The sequence below is a fragment of the Cotesia glomerata genome, linkage group LG2, assembly GCF_020080835.1.
Source record: "Cotesia glomerata isolate CgM1 linkage group LG2, MPM_Cglom_v2.3, whole genome shotgun sequence".
NCBI classification, from domain to species: Eukaryota; Metazoa; Arthropoda; class Insecta; order Hymenoptera; family Braconidae; genus Cotesia; species Cotesia glomerata.
Window position 1 is genome coordinate 7,213,384 of NC_058159.1, and position 13,436 is coordinate 7,226,819.

Sequence of the window (13,436 nt, forward strand, 5' to 3'; positions counted from 1 at the left end):
ACTCTACACGGAAAAAAGTAAACTGTAATAAATAACAGTCGATACATAATAAGTAATGATCAACTGCTAAAAATTACCATTTCAAACAGTAAAATCGTGATTTTACTATTCAATATATAATATTTACCATTTAAACGTTACAATTTATTCTTTACATGGAAGAAAATACTATTTCAAACAGTAATATTCGCGATGTAAATATCTAAAATGTTAAAGTATAATAATTAAGAATTCAGACTTTGATATTTATCACTTCGTACCTAAAAAATGATCTTATGATATGTAAAAAGTATAAAATAAAGTTAGTAAATTTCTAATACAAGCAACGTCAATATTTACAAAGTAAAATGGTAAATTTTAAACGCAACGCTAAAAATCAAACTGTAATTATTGACTTGCTTGGACTGGTAAAATGTATATTTTAAAAGTATAATTTTTACTGTTTCAAATGTTAAATTCTCCCAGAGTGAGACCCCCTTCTCTTTCATCTAAGTTCCCTTTCTCCTCATAATATGGACTATATATTGAAATGGCAATTTTTACTGTTTGAAACTGTAATTTTTAAAGATGAAAGAGTCGTTATTTACTATAGTGACAGCTACTAATCACTTATTTTGGATATTAAATTATAAATTGTGGCTTTTATACTTACTACATTAAGTTCTGTAATATTTATATTTTTGCCACCCCGATGTCCGCTTTACTGTTTGAATCTATAAAAATTATCCGGAATCCGAGTGAATATTACAGTTTACTTTTTTCCGTGTAATTGAATTTCAAGTTTAGATCTAAAAATGCAATTCTATAAAGCGTCCAGCGGAGCGGGCGAGTAACAGATAGTAAAATCATAAACAAAGGACTATCATCAAACGAATATATTCTTATACCGTGTTGCGCCCTTTTAACATGGTTTTTGTGTGTGTTTATTCGAAATTAGACCAACCGGACGCGGGTAATCGTGTTGTACCCTTTTAAGGAAGTCCTTTCGCTCCAGTTGAGTCATAACAACTGTAGTAGTAAATTTTCAATAAATTAAAATACAAAACCCATAAAAATTCCTAAAATTAAAAAATAAATAGTATATGAGGCATTAATCGTTGAAATTTTGAAAATTAAAAAAAAAAAAAATAGTTAAATACAAAAATTAATTTGACTGTTGTAAATCAGCTGTTAGTAAGCTGTCCGTGATTTGGCAACGCTTTATTTCGGTTGTTTACATTTTTATTTGCACAATATAACCTTAACCGTGTTTAACTTTTTGCAGTCAGTGTAAATAAATAAATTAATTAAAAATGTTTAGTCACAAAACCATAACATTCTAATGTCTCATGGCAGGAATGCTAGTATTTTTTAATTATTGTTTTATTTTTCAATTATGAATTATGAAAATTTGTTAACAATAAATTAACTAATAAGTATGCATGAAAAACATAAGCGCGTTAAAGTTTAGTTTGAATTTATTGAATGGTCTGAAGCTCGCGCGCTACGCAACGTTGCCAAATCTTTTGACTTCATTTTATTGTAGGTAACTTGAGAATTTTTTGTGATTTTTAAATATTAATTTCTCAATAAATATCTCGGTAACTGATATATTTTATTGCAAAAAAAGAAACCTGAATATTTCGAAAATCTGATTTGTAGTTTTTTTTTACTTCATCTAATCCATGACTGATAGTATAATTCGAGAAATACTGCAAACGTCTGATTTTCTCGTAAGACTCTGAACAAATACTAACATTTAAAAATTTTATTTTTTCAAAAATTTGTCCGGTAAAGTATAATTTAAACCTCACTATAAGATAAATAAGGACCTTAACTATTAGAAAAAAATTAAATTTACTCATAATCTAATATTTTTTATTTTACATTGGCGGCGAAAGGACCTCCTTAACATGGTTTGAATGTGTGTATTTATTCGACATTAGACTAACATATAAGCTTATTACCGTGTTGTGCCCTTTTATCATGATTTTTGTGTGTGTTTATCTGACATTATTAAACTTAAAAAGATTGTTTATATGCTTAAAATTATTTAAAAATTTTCTAGAATATATCGCGATCCAGATGCCATAAGGGCGTATACCGGTAAAAGGTCCTGGTGAAAAGCCATAAGGGCGTATAAAAAATTTTTTTCGGGAATCAACGTAGTTTCGTCTGAAATGTGCAGAAATGCAAAAAAAAATTTTATACGCCCTTATGGCTCCTGGGACCCACCTCGGATGCCATAAGGGCGTATAATAAAAATTCTGTATTTTTTTTCCAAGTCCAAGAAAATTTTTAGTTAAGAAAAAAATTTTTTTTTTGCATTTCTGCACGTTTAATACAAAAATACGTCGATTCCCAAAAAAAAATTTTTTGGTACGCCCTTATGGCATCCGAGGTGGGTCCCGGGAGCCATAAGGACATATAAAAAAATTTTTTTTCGAGAATCGATGTATTTTTGTCTGAAATGTGCAGAAATGCAAACAAAAAATTTTATACGCCCTTATGGTTCCCGGGTGCCATAAGGGCGTATAATTTTTATACGCCATTATGCCATCTGTAACGCGATATATAATGTGAACGGAAAAATGTTTGAAAACCAAATTTTCACAGGGACGAATTATCGGGGATGAATTGTCAGAGGATGAATTGTCGCGGGGATGAATTGTCGGGGATGAATTTTCTTGGGACGAATACGCGGCACACCAAAAATTGACATGTAAAAATTTTTTAAAAATAAAAAATGCAATTTTTTAAAAAATAACTTTTCAAAATAAATTTAATCGTTAAAAAAATGATCAAGTGATTAGTAATTTTAAAGTCATAAAAAAATCAAAATTAATTTAGCAGATATTTTATAATTTTTTTAACAAATAAATTATGGCAAAATAAATTGACATGTAAAAATTTTTAAAAATATAGAATTCTATTTTTTCGGAACAATTTTTTTTATTAAATAAATTAAAAAAATGATCTAGTGACGCGTAACTTTACTGTCGTAAAAATTTCTATTTATCAATTCATAAATTATTGCAATAATCAATAAATTATTGGACAATTCAATTGTTAACCAATGCTACCTTCTGCCAGGATGTTTCCAGACAATAAAAGCGTCACTTTAAATTGTTTAACAAGTCATGACACACTGAAGGATGAAAAATATATTGGCGTGAACGTATAAACAAGTGCGTCCTAATTTCTTCATTATTTGCTCGATAAAAACAATTTGTGGAATCAGATATGGATATATAAGCCTGCGAAATTTAGATCAGCTTCAATACCTACAGACTCATATAAGTACATAAATATTCCTCCGAATAATACAAAATATTATCAACTGTGCTCAAGATGAATCCTCAAATTATTTGTCTTGTCCTTCTTCTGACCGTCGGATTTTCGCATGGCCAGTCTTCGATGTTCAATCAGTTCAATCCAATTGCAGACAACTCTTCGGTAAGATAATTCGAAAATTTTATTTTTAATTAATGATTATTTAAATTTTTATTTTAAATGCTGTTCGGAACAACAGGCACAAAATGACAATTCAACTTCTGAAACTAATAACGCAACTAATTCAACCAATGACCAAAATCAGCAACAGGTAAAAAATTATATTGAAGTTAGCAGTCCCTGTTTAAAAATATTAATTGAAAAAAATTAAAATAATTCGTTCTATGATAATTATATCTATAAATATATACTGAAAAATTAAAATCAATTGCAATTATTAAAAAACATTCAAATCTCATGATAGTGAATTTTTTTCAATGAATATTTTTAAACAGGGGTCACTTGATCATTTTTTGATTTTTTTTTAACAATTAAATTTAATTTAAAAAATTGCATTTTTTATTTTTCAAAATTTCTACATGTAAATTTTTTTTCTAAATTTATTTGTTAAAAAAAAAATATCAAATATCTGCTAAATTAAATTTCATAAAAATATGACATTAAAATTAGCGGTCACTTGATTATTTTTTAATTTTTTTTTTAACAATTAAATTTATTCTAAAAAATTGCATTTCTTATTTTTTAAAATTTCTACAAATCAATTATTTCCATAATTTTTTTTTTTTTTTAATTATCAAAGATCTGCTTAATTAATTTTCATAAAAATCATTTAATTTATAGAACATAATGTGTAATAATTGGTACTTGGAATAATTTGAAATTTTTATTAAAAGCAACCAAATATGGGTAAAACTTTCGAAGAAAACAACGAAGCTATAAAAAAAACCATGAACTCAATGATGAACGTCGGAAAAGCCCATGTTGATGCCGCTAAAACTATAGCTGAGACAGGAATAAAAGTGGGAAATTCTTTTCCGCAACTCGGCTCAAAACTTATGGGACAGATGAGCAACAGTAATAGCCAAAAAAACGGACCCATGGGGGGTTTTGGATTCTTTAAATAAATTAATATTTCAATCACGTGAATAACTAATGTACTGCTCTGTTATAATGCGATAAAAATAAAAATACTTTTCTTCAAAATTTAATTACTAGTTCTGGTTATTCCAACCTATACTTAAATAAATTTTTTAATTACTAAATAAACTGTTAATAACAATTAAACTTTAAACTATTTTTATATCTTTTTTTTTATAAGCCCGCCCAATACTGAGAATTAAATGATAATTGATGATATATTGGGCAATAAGCTTATAAAACTATTTTTAAAGGTTTTATTATTAATTTTTTTTTTTAATTACTAAAAATTCAATCAAAGTTCAATAAATTTATACTACAATAAAAGACAATAAGTTTGATGGTAACTTTCTATTGAAAAATAAACAATTTAATTGCTTGGAGTCAGTATAAAAAGACGGAGAATCTTTGATTTTTTATATAGTACTGATTTTCTCTTAGAATTAATAATCTAAGAAGAATAATGAAAGCTACAATCGTCGTTGCCCTTGTATTGGCAATTACTGTCCAATCGGTAAGTTTTTAAAAAAATTAATTACTTTTTCAAAGTTTTTGAATTTAATTATTTTGTCATCACTTATTTCTTCAGGCTCATTCTCATCTGAAATTGAATTTGGGATTAAATACAGAAAATTCGCTTAATATTGGTGGATTTCTTGGAGGCGTCTTAGGAAAAGTTCAAGCTGAAAAATCATTAAATGTTAATGTTGGTCACGGAAATGGAATCAGCATGCATAAAGAAGGAATGGTCAGCCTTGGTAGTAATAAATGGGGCTTTGAAAAATCAGGATCAGTAAGTATTGGCGGTAGACAAGGAGGAATGAGTATGACTGGTCATAGAGGAGGATCCATTAATATTGAAGGTCAAGATGGTTATGCGCAAGGTCAACAAAGTATTCACAATGAAGGACATTTGCACCAAAACGGCGGATATGAAATTGGAGCGCAAGGAAGCTTAACTCAGAATTCAGGACATTATGAACAGCATTCTTCTGTACAAAATAACCATCTTGGAAATTCAAATAGTCATTTTGAACAACATGGATTCCAACAATCAGGTTCAGACCAAATAAACGAACATGTACACATTGGCCATGTCGAAAGTCCAAATGTTCATTTTGGGCAAAAAGGATTTGAACAATCTGGTCATGGTCAGATAGGTGATATTTTTTTGGTAAATCAGGATAAAAAAAGCGGAAATGTACACATCAGCAGTACTGAACAATCAAAAATTCATGTTCAGCAACATGGAATTGAGGAATCTAATTTAGGCCAAACAACTGGACATTCTGCACATCAGACAGGTGGTATAATTTATGAATTAAATACTCAGGGTCAAAAAGGTGAAAATGTACACACTGGCCATGTCGAAAGTTCAAATGATTATTTTGGTCAGCAAGAAAGTGGGGAATCTGATTATGCTCACGGAAAAGTTGAAGGTTCTAAAAAGGCAGGTGATATTATTGTGGTAATTAAGGATCAAAATGATGGAAAGATATACAAAAACAATGATATAAATCCAAATATTCATTTTGGGCAACAAGGTGAAAATGTACACACTGGCCATGTCGAAAGTTCAAATGATTATTTTGGTCAGCAAGAAAGTGGGGAATCTGATTATGCTCACGGAAAAGTTGAAGGTTCTAAAAAGGCAGGTGATATTATTGTGGTAATTAAGGATCAAAATGATGGAAAGATATACAAAAACAATGATATAAATCCAAATATTCATTTTGGGCAACAAGGTGAAAATGTACACACTGGCCATGTCGAAAGTTCAAATGATTATTTTGGTCAGCAAGAAAGTGGGGAATCTGATTATGTTCACGGAAAAGTTGAAGGTTCTAAAAAGGCAGGTGATATTATTGTGGTAATTAAGGATCAAAATGATGGAAAGATATACAAAAGCAATGATATAAATCCAAATATTCATTTTGGGCAACAAGGTGAAAATGTACACACTGGCCATGTCGAAAGTTCAAATGATTATTTTGGTCAGCAAGAAAGTGGGGAATCTGATTATGCTCACGGAAAAGTTGAAGGTTCTAAAAAGGCAGGTGATATTATTGTGGTAATTAAGGATCAAAATGATGGAAAGATACACAAAAACAATGATATAAATCCAAATATTCATTTTGGGCAACAAGGAATTGAATCTAATCATGATCACATAGTAATTGATGGTTCTAAACAGGGTGATATTATTGTGGTAATTAAGGATAAAAATAGTGGAAAGGTACATGGCAGCCATGATGAAAGTTCAAAAATTTATTTTAAAGATGGAGTTGCACAATCTGGGTCAAGTCATGTAATTGGAAGTTCCGAACATAAAACTAATGATCACAACTTGGTAATGACTGGTGAAAGTAGTGCAACTGTACACAACAGTCAAGGAAGTATTAAAACTGATTGGGATCAAGTAACTGGACATTCGGAGGATAAGACAAATGATTACGATTTTAAGCTCCATGGACAAGATGGTGAAAGTGTACGCAATATTCTAAGTCAGAATTCAAAAGTCAATTCTGAGTATGGTTTTGTAAGAGGTCAAGGACAAACTCAAGGTCAATCACAACTTGGACAAAATCAAATTCTAACACCATTTGGGAAGGGACAAGTTCAAAAAGAATCACAATCTGGAGACAATCAAGTTCAAAGCCAAGTACAATTCGGTGAAGAAAAAGGTTCTGAAGGAAGTGGGCTTAACAAAATTTTTGGATTCCACAAAGCAGGAGAAATTCTTTTTGGGTTCGGAAAGCCAATAGGACATGATGGTCATAATAAAATTGAACAGAATTCTAACGGACACATAAATGTTAACAGAGAAAGTTCAGAGGAAGGATCAATCAACGTAGGATCATCTGTGACTGGCAATAAGAACTCGTTAATCGTTGTAAATGAAGATGACCACACCTCCAACATCAAAGTGGGTGTTAATAACCAAAACTCAGCAAAGGAATCAGTCAGCGGAGAATCATCTTTAAGTTTTAGTCATGGCAGTGAACATTCTTCAATTGTTGGAGTTGGGCATCACGCAAATGTACACGACTCGACCGGACAAATAGAAGTCACCAAAGAGATCTTGAATTTAGGAGAAAAATCGCATCACAGTGAATCATCTGAAAGTAATACTCATCTTAAACAGGGTTTATGGAATTCGGATTTTGGATTTAATAAAAATGCCGAGAAACAATCGAAAGTTGAAATAAACCGCCATCAAGAAAGCTCATCTTCAGCGAGACACTCTCAATCATCTGTCCAACACGGTAGTCATTCTTCTCACATTTCATCTTCACACATCTCTTCTTCCCACGTCCAATCTTCTCACAGCTCAAGTAAATTCCATCAAAGTATCAACAATAGCAACATCGGCAAGCTTGAAAACAGTGACAACTCTGGAGAAGGTCTAGTTGATATAAGAATTGAACCTTAAATTTTCAATGGCTCATAAACCAATCACAGTTTTCAATAATTAAAAGTCTGATGAACCTTTTTGATTCTCAGGTTAAAGGTTTTGACATAGGCTAACGTATTTGGATTTGAATATTTTTTTTTGCGTAATTGCAGAAAAATTGAGTAATATTTAATAACAAAATGCAACTATCAAAATTGTTAAATAGATTGAAATAACTTTTAAGTTCAGTTCAACAATAATTATATTCTTTTTTAGACTTTAAATTATCCATTATGTATGAAAATATTTTGATTAATCTACTTTGAATAGTAAATAAATTGGCATATAAAAAAATAATGTGTATTTTATTTTCTATAATAACTAGTCTTGGTTTATCCAATTTATACATTATTTAATTTTTTAATTATTAAATTAACTAAATATAACAAATTTTAGTATTTTCGTTTAAGAGCAGTTGATACAGTTGATTTTCAAACGAGTTTTGCTCATGAATAAGATAAAATTAAAAAAAAAAACGCCTCGCTCTTCGATAGATAATTAACTTATCTATCGAGGAGCAAAGCGCTTTTTTCGAAAATTTTCATTTATTTATGCATAAAATGCGTTTTAAGATTCCATAAGTTGTACAAGTATAACAGAGATACTTTCGTTTGTCCAATAGAGGGCGAGAGAGAGAAAAAATGTAAACCCTTCTTAACTAAAATCATTTATGAGTCAATCAGACATAACAATCTATCCATCTTTATTTTTTGATAAACCAGCGCAATAATAAAAGTAAGATGATGATTGATAATATATCGGATAAAAATAAGTTTAACCCGGTAATATTCCATTGAAAAACAAAAAACTTTATTACTCGGAGGTAGTATAAAATAATAGTTTAAAAAAACTAAAAACACGTTTTTTATAGAAAACCAAACTAAAAAATAGAAAATAAATTTAAATTAAGAATAGTGTTAAAAATTTCAATAAATATAAATTAATAATAGTGTAAATAAAAAAAATGTATTTTATTTTAAAAAAAGCGTGAGGTGCATGGTGTCAATAGTTATAAATATTTTATTGACAGATATGAGTAGAGTGATTATCATTTTGATAATATCTTAAAAAGCACCCCACGCTTTTTTTAAAATAAAATACATTTTTTTATTTACACTATTATTAATTTATATTTATTGAAATTTTTAACACTATTCTTAATTTAAATTTATTTTCTATTTTTTAGTTTGGTTTTCTATAAAAAGCGTGGTTTTAGTTTTTTTAAACTATTATTTATCTTTTACATTTTAGTTTGGTTTGTTTATAAAAGCGTGATTTTTTAGTTTTTTTAAACTATTATTTGTTGATTATCAAAAATATTTAGGCGCGCAAATTACCCACGGAGTGTTACATACTGACATACTGACATACAAGTGAAGCTAATAAAAAAAAATAATTATTTATAAATATTATAAATACGGGGAATCAGAGTTCGATTTCGGAGAGGGAGCCTGAGAAACGGCTACCAGAACCAAGGAAGGCCGCAGGCGCGCAGATTACCCACGGAGAGTTACTGACATACTGACAGACTGACAAACAAACTGACATACAAGTGAAGCTAATATAAAGCGTGTAAAAAGACGGAAAATTTACGAATTTTTTATAATACTGATTGTTTCTCAGAATTTAATAAGCTAATAAGAATAATGGGAGCTACGGCTATTTTTGTTTTTGTATTGGCAATGACTGCCCAATCAGTAAATTTTTTAAATTAATTACCTTTTGAACTATATCTTGAGTTTCATTCAACATAATTATTTTTTCAGATATATTCTCATGTGGGATTGTCTCGTGAAGGTGTAATTGAACGAGACAAAAATCCTGAGCACACATCAAACATCGAAGTTGATATTAATAAAGAAAACTCAGCAAAGGAATCACCTGTGAGAAGTTATAATCTTTACGATGGTTTATCAAGCTTTGGTTTTGGACAAAGTAAAAAAGCCCAGCAACAATCAAAAGTTGAAGTAAAACTCAATGAAGAAAGCCATCCCGCCAAACAATGTAGTGTTAATTGTTATTGTGGCCCCAACTCTTGTAGTTGTAGTTGCAGCGGAGACTGCTGTCGCAGCTGCTGTGACACCTGCGGTTGCTGCTGCCATGGCACAGTAAATTACACTGACATGCAAATTAAACTCTAAATTTCTAATGACTTGTAAACCAATCACAGTTTTCGATGGCTGGAAGTCTGATAAACTTTTTTGATTTTCAGACTAATTTGACATAGGCTAACTCATTTGGATTTTAATATTTTTTTTGGCAACAGCAGAAAAAATGAAGTAATATTTAAAGACACTGAAGTTAACTGTCGTTATAAATTTTTTTATTATTTTATAGCTATAGAGTTATTGTAAAAAAAATTTAATAAAAAAATACCACATAATGTAAAATTAAAAAATAATTATTAATGGTAATATTTTAAAACACTTTATTAAAAAGACTGAAATAACTCTTGAGATTTATTCAGTAATAATTATATTCTTCTTTAAATTTTCCAAATTATTCAGTATGTATGCAAGTATTGATTAATCTGTTTTTGAGAATAAATAAATTGGCATCTGAAAAAACAATATATATTTTATTTTTTATGATAATTAGTCTTATTTTTTTCAATTTATACTTTAATCAATTTTTTAATTATTTAATTAAATATTGATAACTACTTTGAATCTTTTCGTTTAGCTGAAATCATTTATGAGTCAATCAGACATAACAATCTATCTTAATTTTTTTGATAAACAAGCGCAATAATAAAAACAAGATGATGATTGATGATGTATCGGATAAAAATAAGTTTAACCCGGTTATTTTTTATTGAAAAACAAATAACTTGATTAGTTCGAGGTAGTATAAAAAGACGGGGAATCTATGAATTTTTTACAGTACTGAATTTCTCTCAGAATTTAAGAAGCTAAGAAGAATAATGGGAGCTCCGGTTATATTTGTTTTTGTATTGGCAATTACTGCCCAATCAGTAAGTTTTTTTAATTGATTACCTTGTAAATTATGTCTTGAATTTCATTCAACATGGTTTTTTTCAGACATATTCTCATGTGGGATTGTCTCGTGAGGGTGTAATTGAACAAGACAAAAATCCTGAGCACACCTCAAACATCAAAGTTGATATTAATATGGAAAACTCAGCAAAGGAATCACCTGTGAGTGGTTCCCATTTTTACCATGGTTTATCAAGCTTTGGTTTTGGACAAAATAAAAAAGTTGAGCAACAATCAGAAGGTGAAGTGAAATTTCATGAAGAAAGCCATCCCGAAAAACAATGTAGTGTTAGTTGTACTTGTGCCGCCGGTTGTAGTTGTAGTTGCAGCGGAAGCTGCTGTGGTAGTGACGGCTGCAGTCACAGCTGCAGCTGCTGTTGCCATGGCAAATTCAGCAATTACACTGGCATTGCTGAAGATTTAATTGGCATGCCAATCAAACCTCAAGTTTATAATAACTTGTAAACCAATTTCAGTTTTCAAAGGCTGGAAGTCTGATAAACTTTTTTGATTTTCAGACTAATGTAACATGAGCTAACTCATTTAGACTTGAGAATTTTTTTTGCGACAGCAAAAAAAATTAAGTAATTTTCAAAGACATTGCAGTTAACTGACTTTATAAATTTTTTTATAATTTTAAACCTATGAAGTTATTATAAAAAAAATTAGGAAAACGGTTGACCCTGAAGGCCATCCCTGCAACTTCCCACTACTTTCGTAACTAAGCGCTCAAAATTGCACTTATTACGTTTTTGAGCTCTTCGAGCTCAAAAATATAATTTTCATGTAGTTTTGAGCTCTCCAAGCTCAAAAGTCTGATAGAAGTTTAAAAAAACATTATTTTTTGAATTTTCAAACCACAATAACTTTTGAATGAATGTACCGATTTTCACGCGGTTGGCGGCATTCGACGCAATTTTTTAAATTCTATGATATATTTTCAAACACAAATTGATCAGACCGGAAATTTTGGTGTAATTCGAAAAAAACACTTTTTTTCGATTTCGTTCGTCAACGATAACTCACGAAAGAATTAACCGATTTTGACCGGCTTGGTGGCGATCGACGTAGTTTTTCGATGTTAAGAGCTGATTAGTTTTTGAAATTGATCCGTAAAGCCGTTTAAAAGTTATTCCTAAAAAACCCTATTTGCAAAAAATTTTTTGTTGTAGTTTTTTTGCGATTTCTCAAAATCTACCGGTTCGAATCGTTCCAAAGTATATTGAAAATCTAAGTTCAGTCAAGCCCTTTCGAATGGCACCAATCGCGATCAAATCGGTCAAGCCGTTCAAAAGTTATGAGAGGTTTACATACATCCACATCCACACACACACACACACACACACACACACACACACACACACACACACACACACACACACACACACACACCATCGCGGGAATAGTCAGGGAAGCTTCCTAGGACCTCGAAACGTCGAGATTCGATGAAAACTCGATTTTCGTAAAACGGGGTGAAAACAATAACTTCCCGATTTTTGAAAAATCTTCGATTTTCTTAGCGGGAAGTTAAAAATTAATACGAGTTCAATTTAGTAGTAATTGTATTCTTCTTTAAACTTTCTAAATTATCCAGTATGTCTGTAATATTGATTTATCTGCTTTTGAAAATAAATAAATTGGCATTTAAAAAAACAATATATATTTTATTTTTTATAATAATTAGTCTTGGTTTTTTTTATTTATACTTTATTTAATTTTTTTATTTTTTAATCAACTATAGATAACAATTTTTAGTATTTTCGTTTAGCTGAAATCATTTATGAGTCGATCAGACATAACTATCTATCTTCATTTTTTTGATAAACCAGCCTAATAATAAAAGTGAGATGATTTTTAATATATCGGATAAAAACAAGTTCAACCCGGTTATTTTCCATTGAAAAACACACAACTTCATTACTCAGAGATAGTATAAAAATACGGGGAATCTATGGATTTTTTACAGTACTGTTTTTGTCTCAGAATTTAATAAGTTAAGAAGATTAATGGGAGCTACGGCTATTTTTGTTCTTGTATTGGCAATTACCGCCCAATCAGTAAGTTTTTTTAATAAATTATCTTTTAAATTCTTTCTTGAATTTCATTCAACATAATTATTTTTTCAGGTATATTCTCATGTAGGACTGTTTCGTGAAAGTATAAATTTTTATGAAGATAGCAATCCCGACGCACCATGTAGTGTTAGTTGTACTTGTGCCGCCGGTTGTAGTTGTAGTTGCAGCGGAAGCTGCTGTGGCAATGGCGGCTGCTGTCACAGCTGCAGCTGCTGCTGCCATGATCAATTTCACTGACATTGCTGACGAAGTCTAATTGGCATGCAAGTTAAACTCTAAATTCCCAATAACTTGTAAACCAATCACAGTTTTTAATAGGCCAACTCATTTGAATTTGAATTTTTTCTTTTGCAATAGTAGAAAAAATTAAGTAATATTTAATTAAAGACACTGCAGATAACTGACATTATAAATTTATAGAAAATCTTTGAAATTAATAAAAATTAATAAAAAAATATTATTAGTGGATATTTTTCAAAACATTTTACTATTCTAATTGAA

General features: G+C 29.9%; 3 protein-coding genes and 1 long non-coding RNA gene across 4 annotated transcripts; all 4 read left to right on the forward strand.

Moving 5' to 3' along the window:
• Positions 1-3,247: 3,247 nt before the first annotated feature.
• Positions 3,248-4,481, forward strand: LOC123258850. Its single transcript, XM_044719092.1, has 3 exons — positions 3,248-3,435; positions 3,512-3,583; positions 4,167-4,481. The coding sequence occupies exons 1-3, from the start codon at positions 3,331-3,333 to the stop codon at positions 4,395-4,397; spliced, it is 408 nt and encodes a 135-aa protein (XP_044575027.1). The 5' UTR covers positions 3,248-3,330; the 3' UTR covers positions 4,398-4,481.
• Positions 4,482-9,477: 4,996 nt separating this feature from the next.
• LOC123259495 lies at positions 9,478-10,169 on the forward strand. Its single transcript, XM_044720046.1, has 2 exons — positions 9,478-9,561; positions 9,631-10,169. The coding sequence occupies exons 1-2, from the start codon at positions 9,511-9,513 to the stop codon at positions 10,003-10,005; spliced, it is 426 nt and encodes a 141-aa protein (XP_044575981.1). The 5' UTR covers positions 9,478-9,510; the 3' UTR covers positions 10,006-10,169.
• A 570-nt stretch (positions 10,170-10,739) lies between these two features.
• LOC123259493 lies at positions 10,740-11,340 on the forward strand. Its single transcript, XM_044720045.1, has 2 exons — positions 10,740-10,840; positions 10,908-11,340. The coding sequence occupies exons 1-2, from the start codon at positions 10,788-10,790 to the stop codon at positions 11,323-11,325; spliced, it is 471 nt and encodes a 156-aa protein (XP_044575980.1). The 5' UTR covers positions 10,740-10,787; the 3' UTR covers positions 11,326-11,340.
• A 1,358-nt stretch (positions 11,341-12,698) lies between these two features.
• On the forward strand, positions 12,699-13,185 carry LOC123259496. Its single transcript, XR_006508248.1, has 2 exons — positions 12,699-12,917; positions 12,987-13,185. It is a non-coding gene; the product is annotated as an uncharacterized LOC123259496 (long non-coding RNA).
• The last annotated feature ends 251 nt before the right edge of the window (positions 13,186-13,436 follow it).

Bases quoted from the DNA above. Each gene is read 5' to 3' on its own strand.
- LOC123258850 (XM_044719092.1), top strand. From the start codon at position 3,331: ATGAATCCTCAAATTATTTGTCTTGTCCTTCTTCTGACCGTCGGATTT. The intron at 3,436-3,511 runs GTAAGATAATTC...TCGGAACAACAG, and splicing joins CAATTGCAGACAACTCTTCG to GCACAAAATGACAATTCAAC. The intron at 3,584-4,166 runs GTAAAAAATTAT...TTTTATTAAAAG, and splicing joins ATGACCAAAATCAGCAACAG to CAACCAAATATGGGTAAAAC.
- LOC123259495 (XM_044720046.1), top strand. From the start codon at position 9,511: ATGGGAGCTACGGCTATTTTTGTTTTTGTATTGGCAATGACTGCCCAA. The intron at 9,562-9,630 runs GTAAATTTTTTA...TTATTTTTTCAG, and splicing joins TGGCAATGACTGCCCAATCA to ATATATTCTCATGTGGGATT.
- LOC123259493 (XM_044720045.1), top strand. From the start codon at position 10,788: ATGGGAGCTCCGGTTATATTTGTTTTTGTATTGGCAATTACTGCCCAA. The intron at 10,841-10,907 runs AAGTTTTTTTAA...TTTTTTTCAGAC, and splicing joins GCAATTACTGCCCAATCAGT to ATATTCTCATGTGGGATTGT.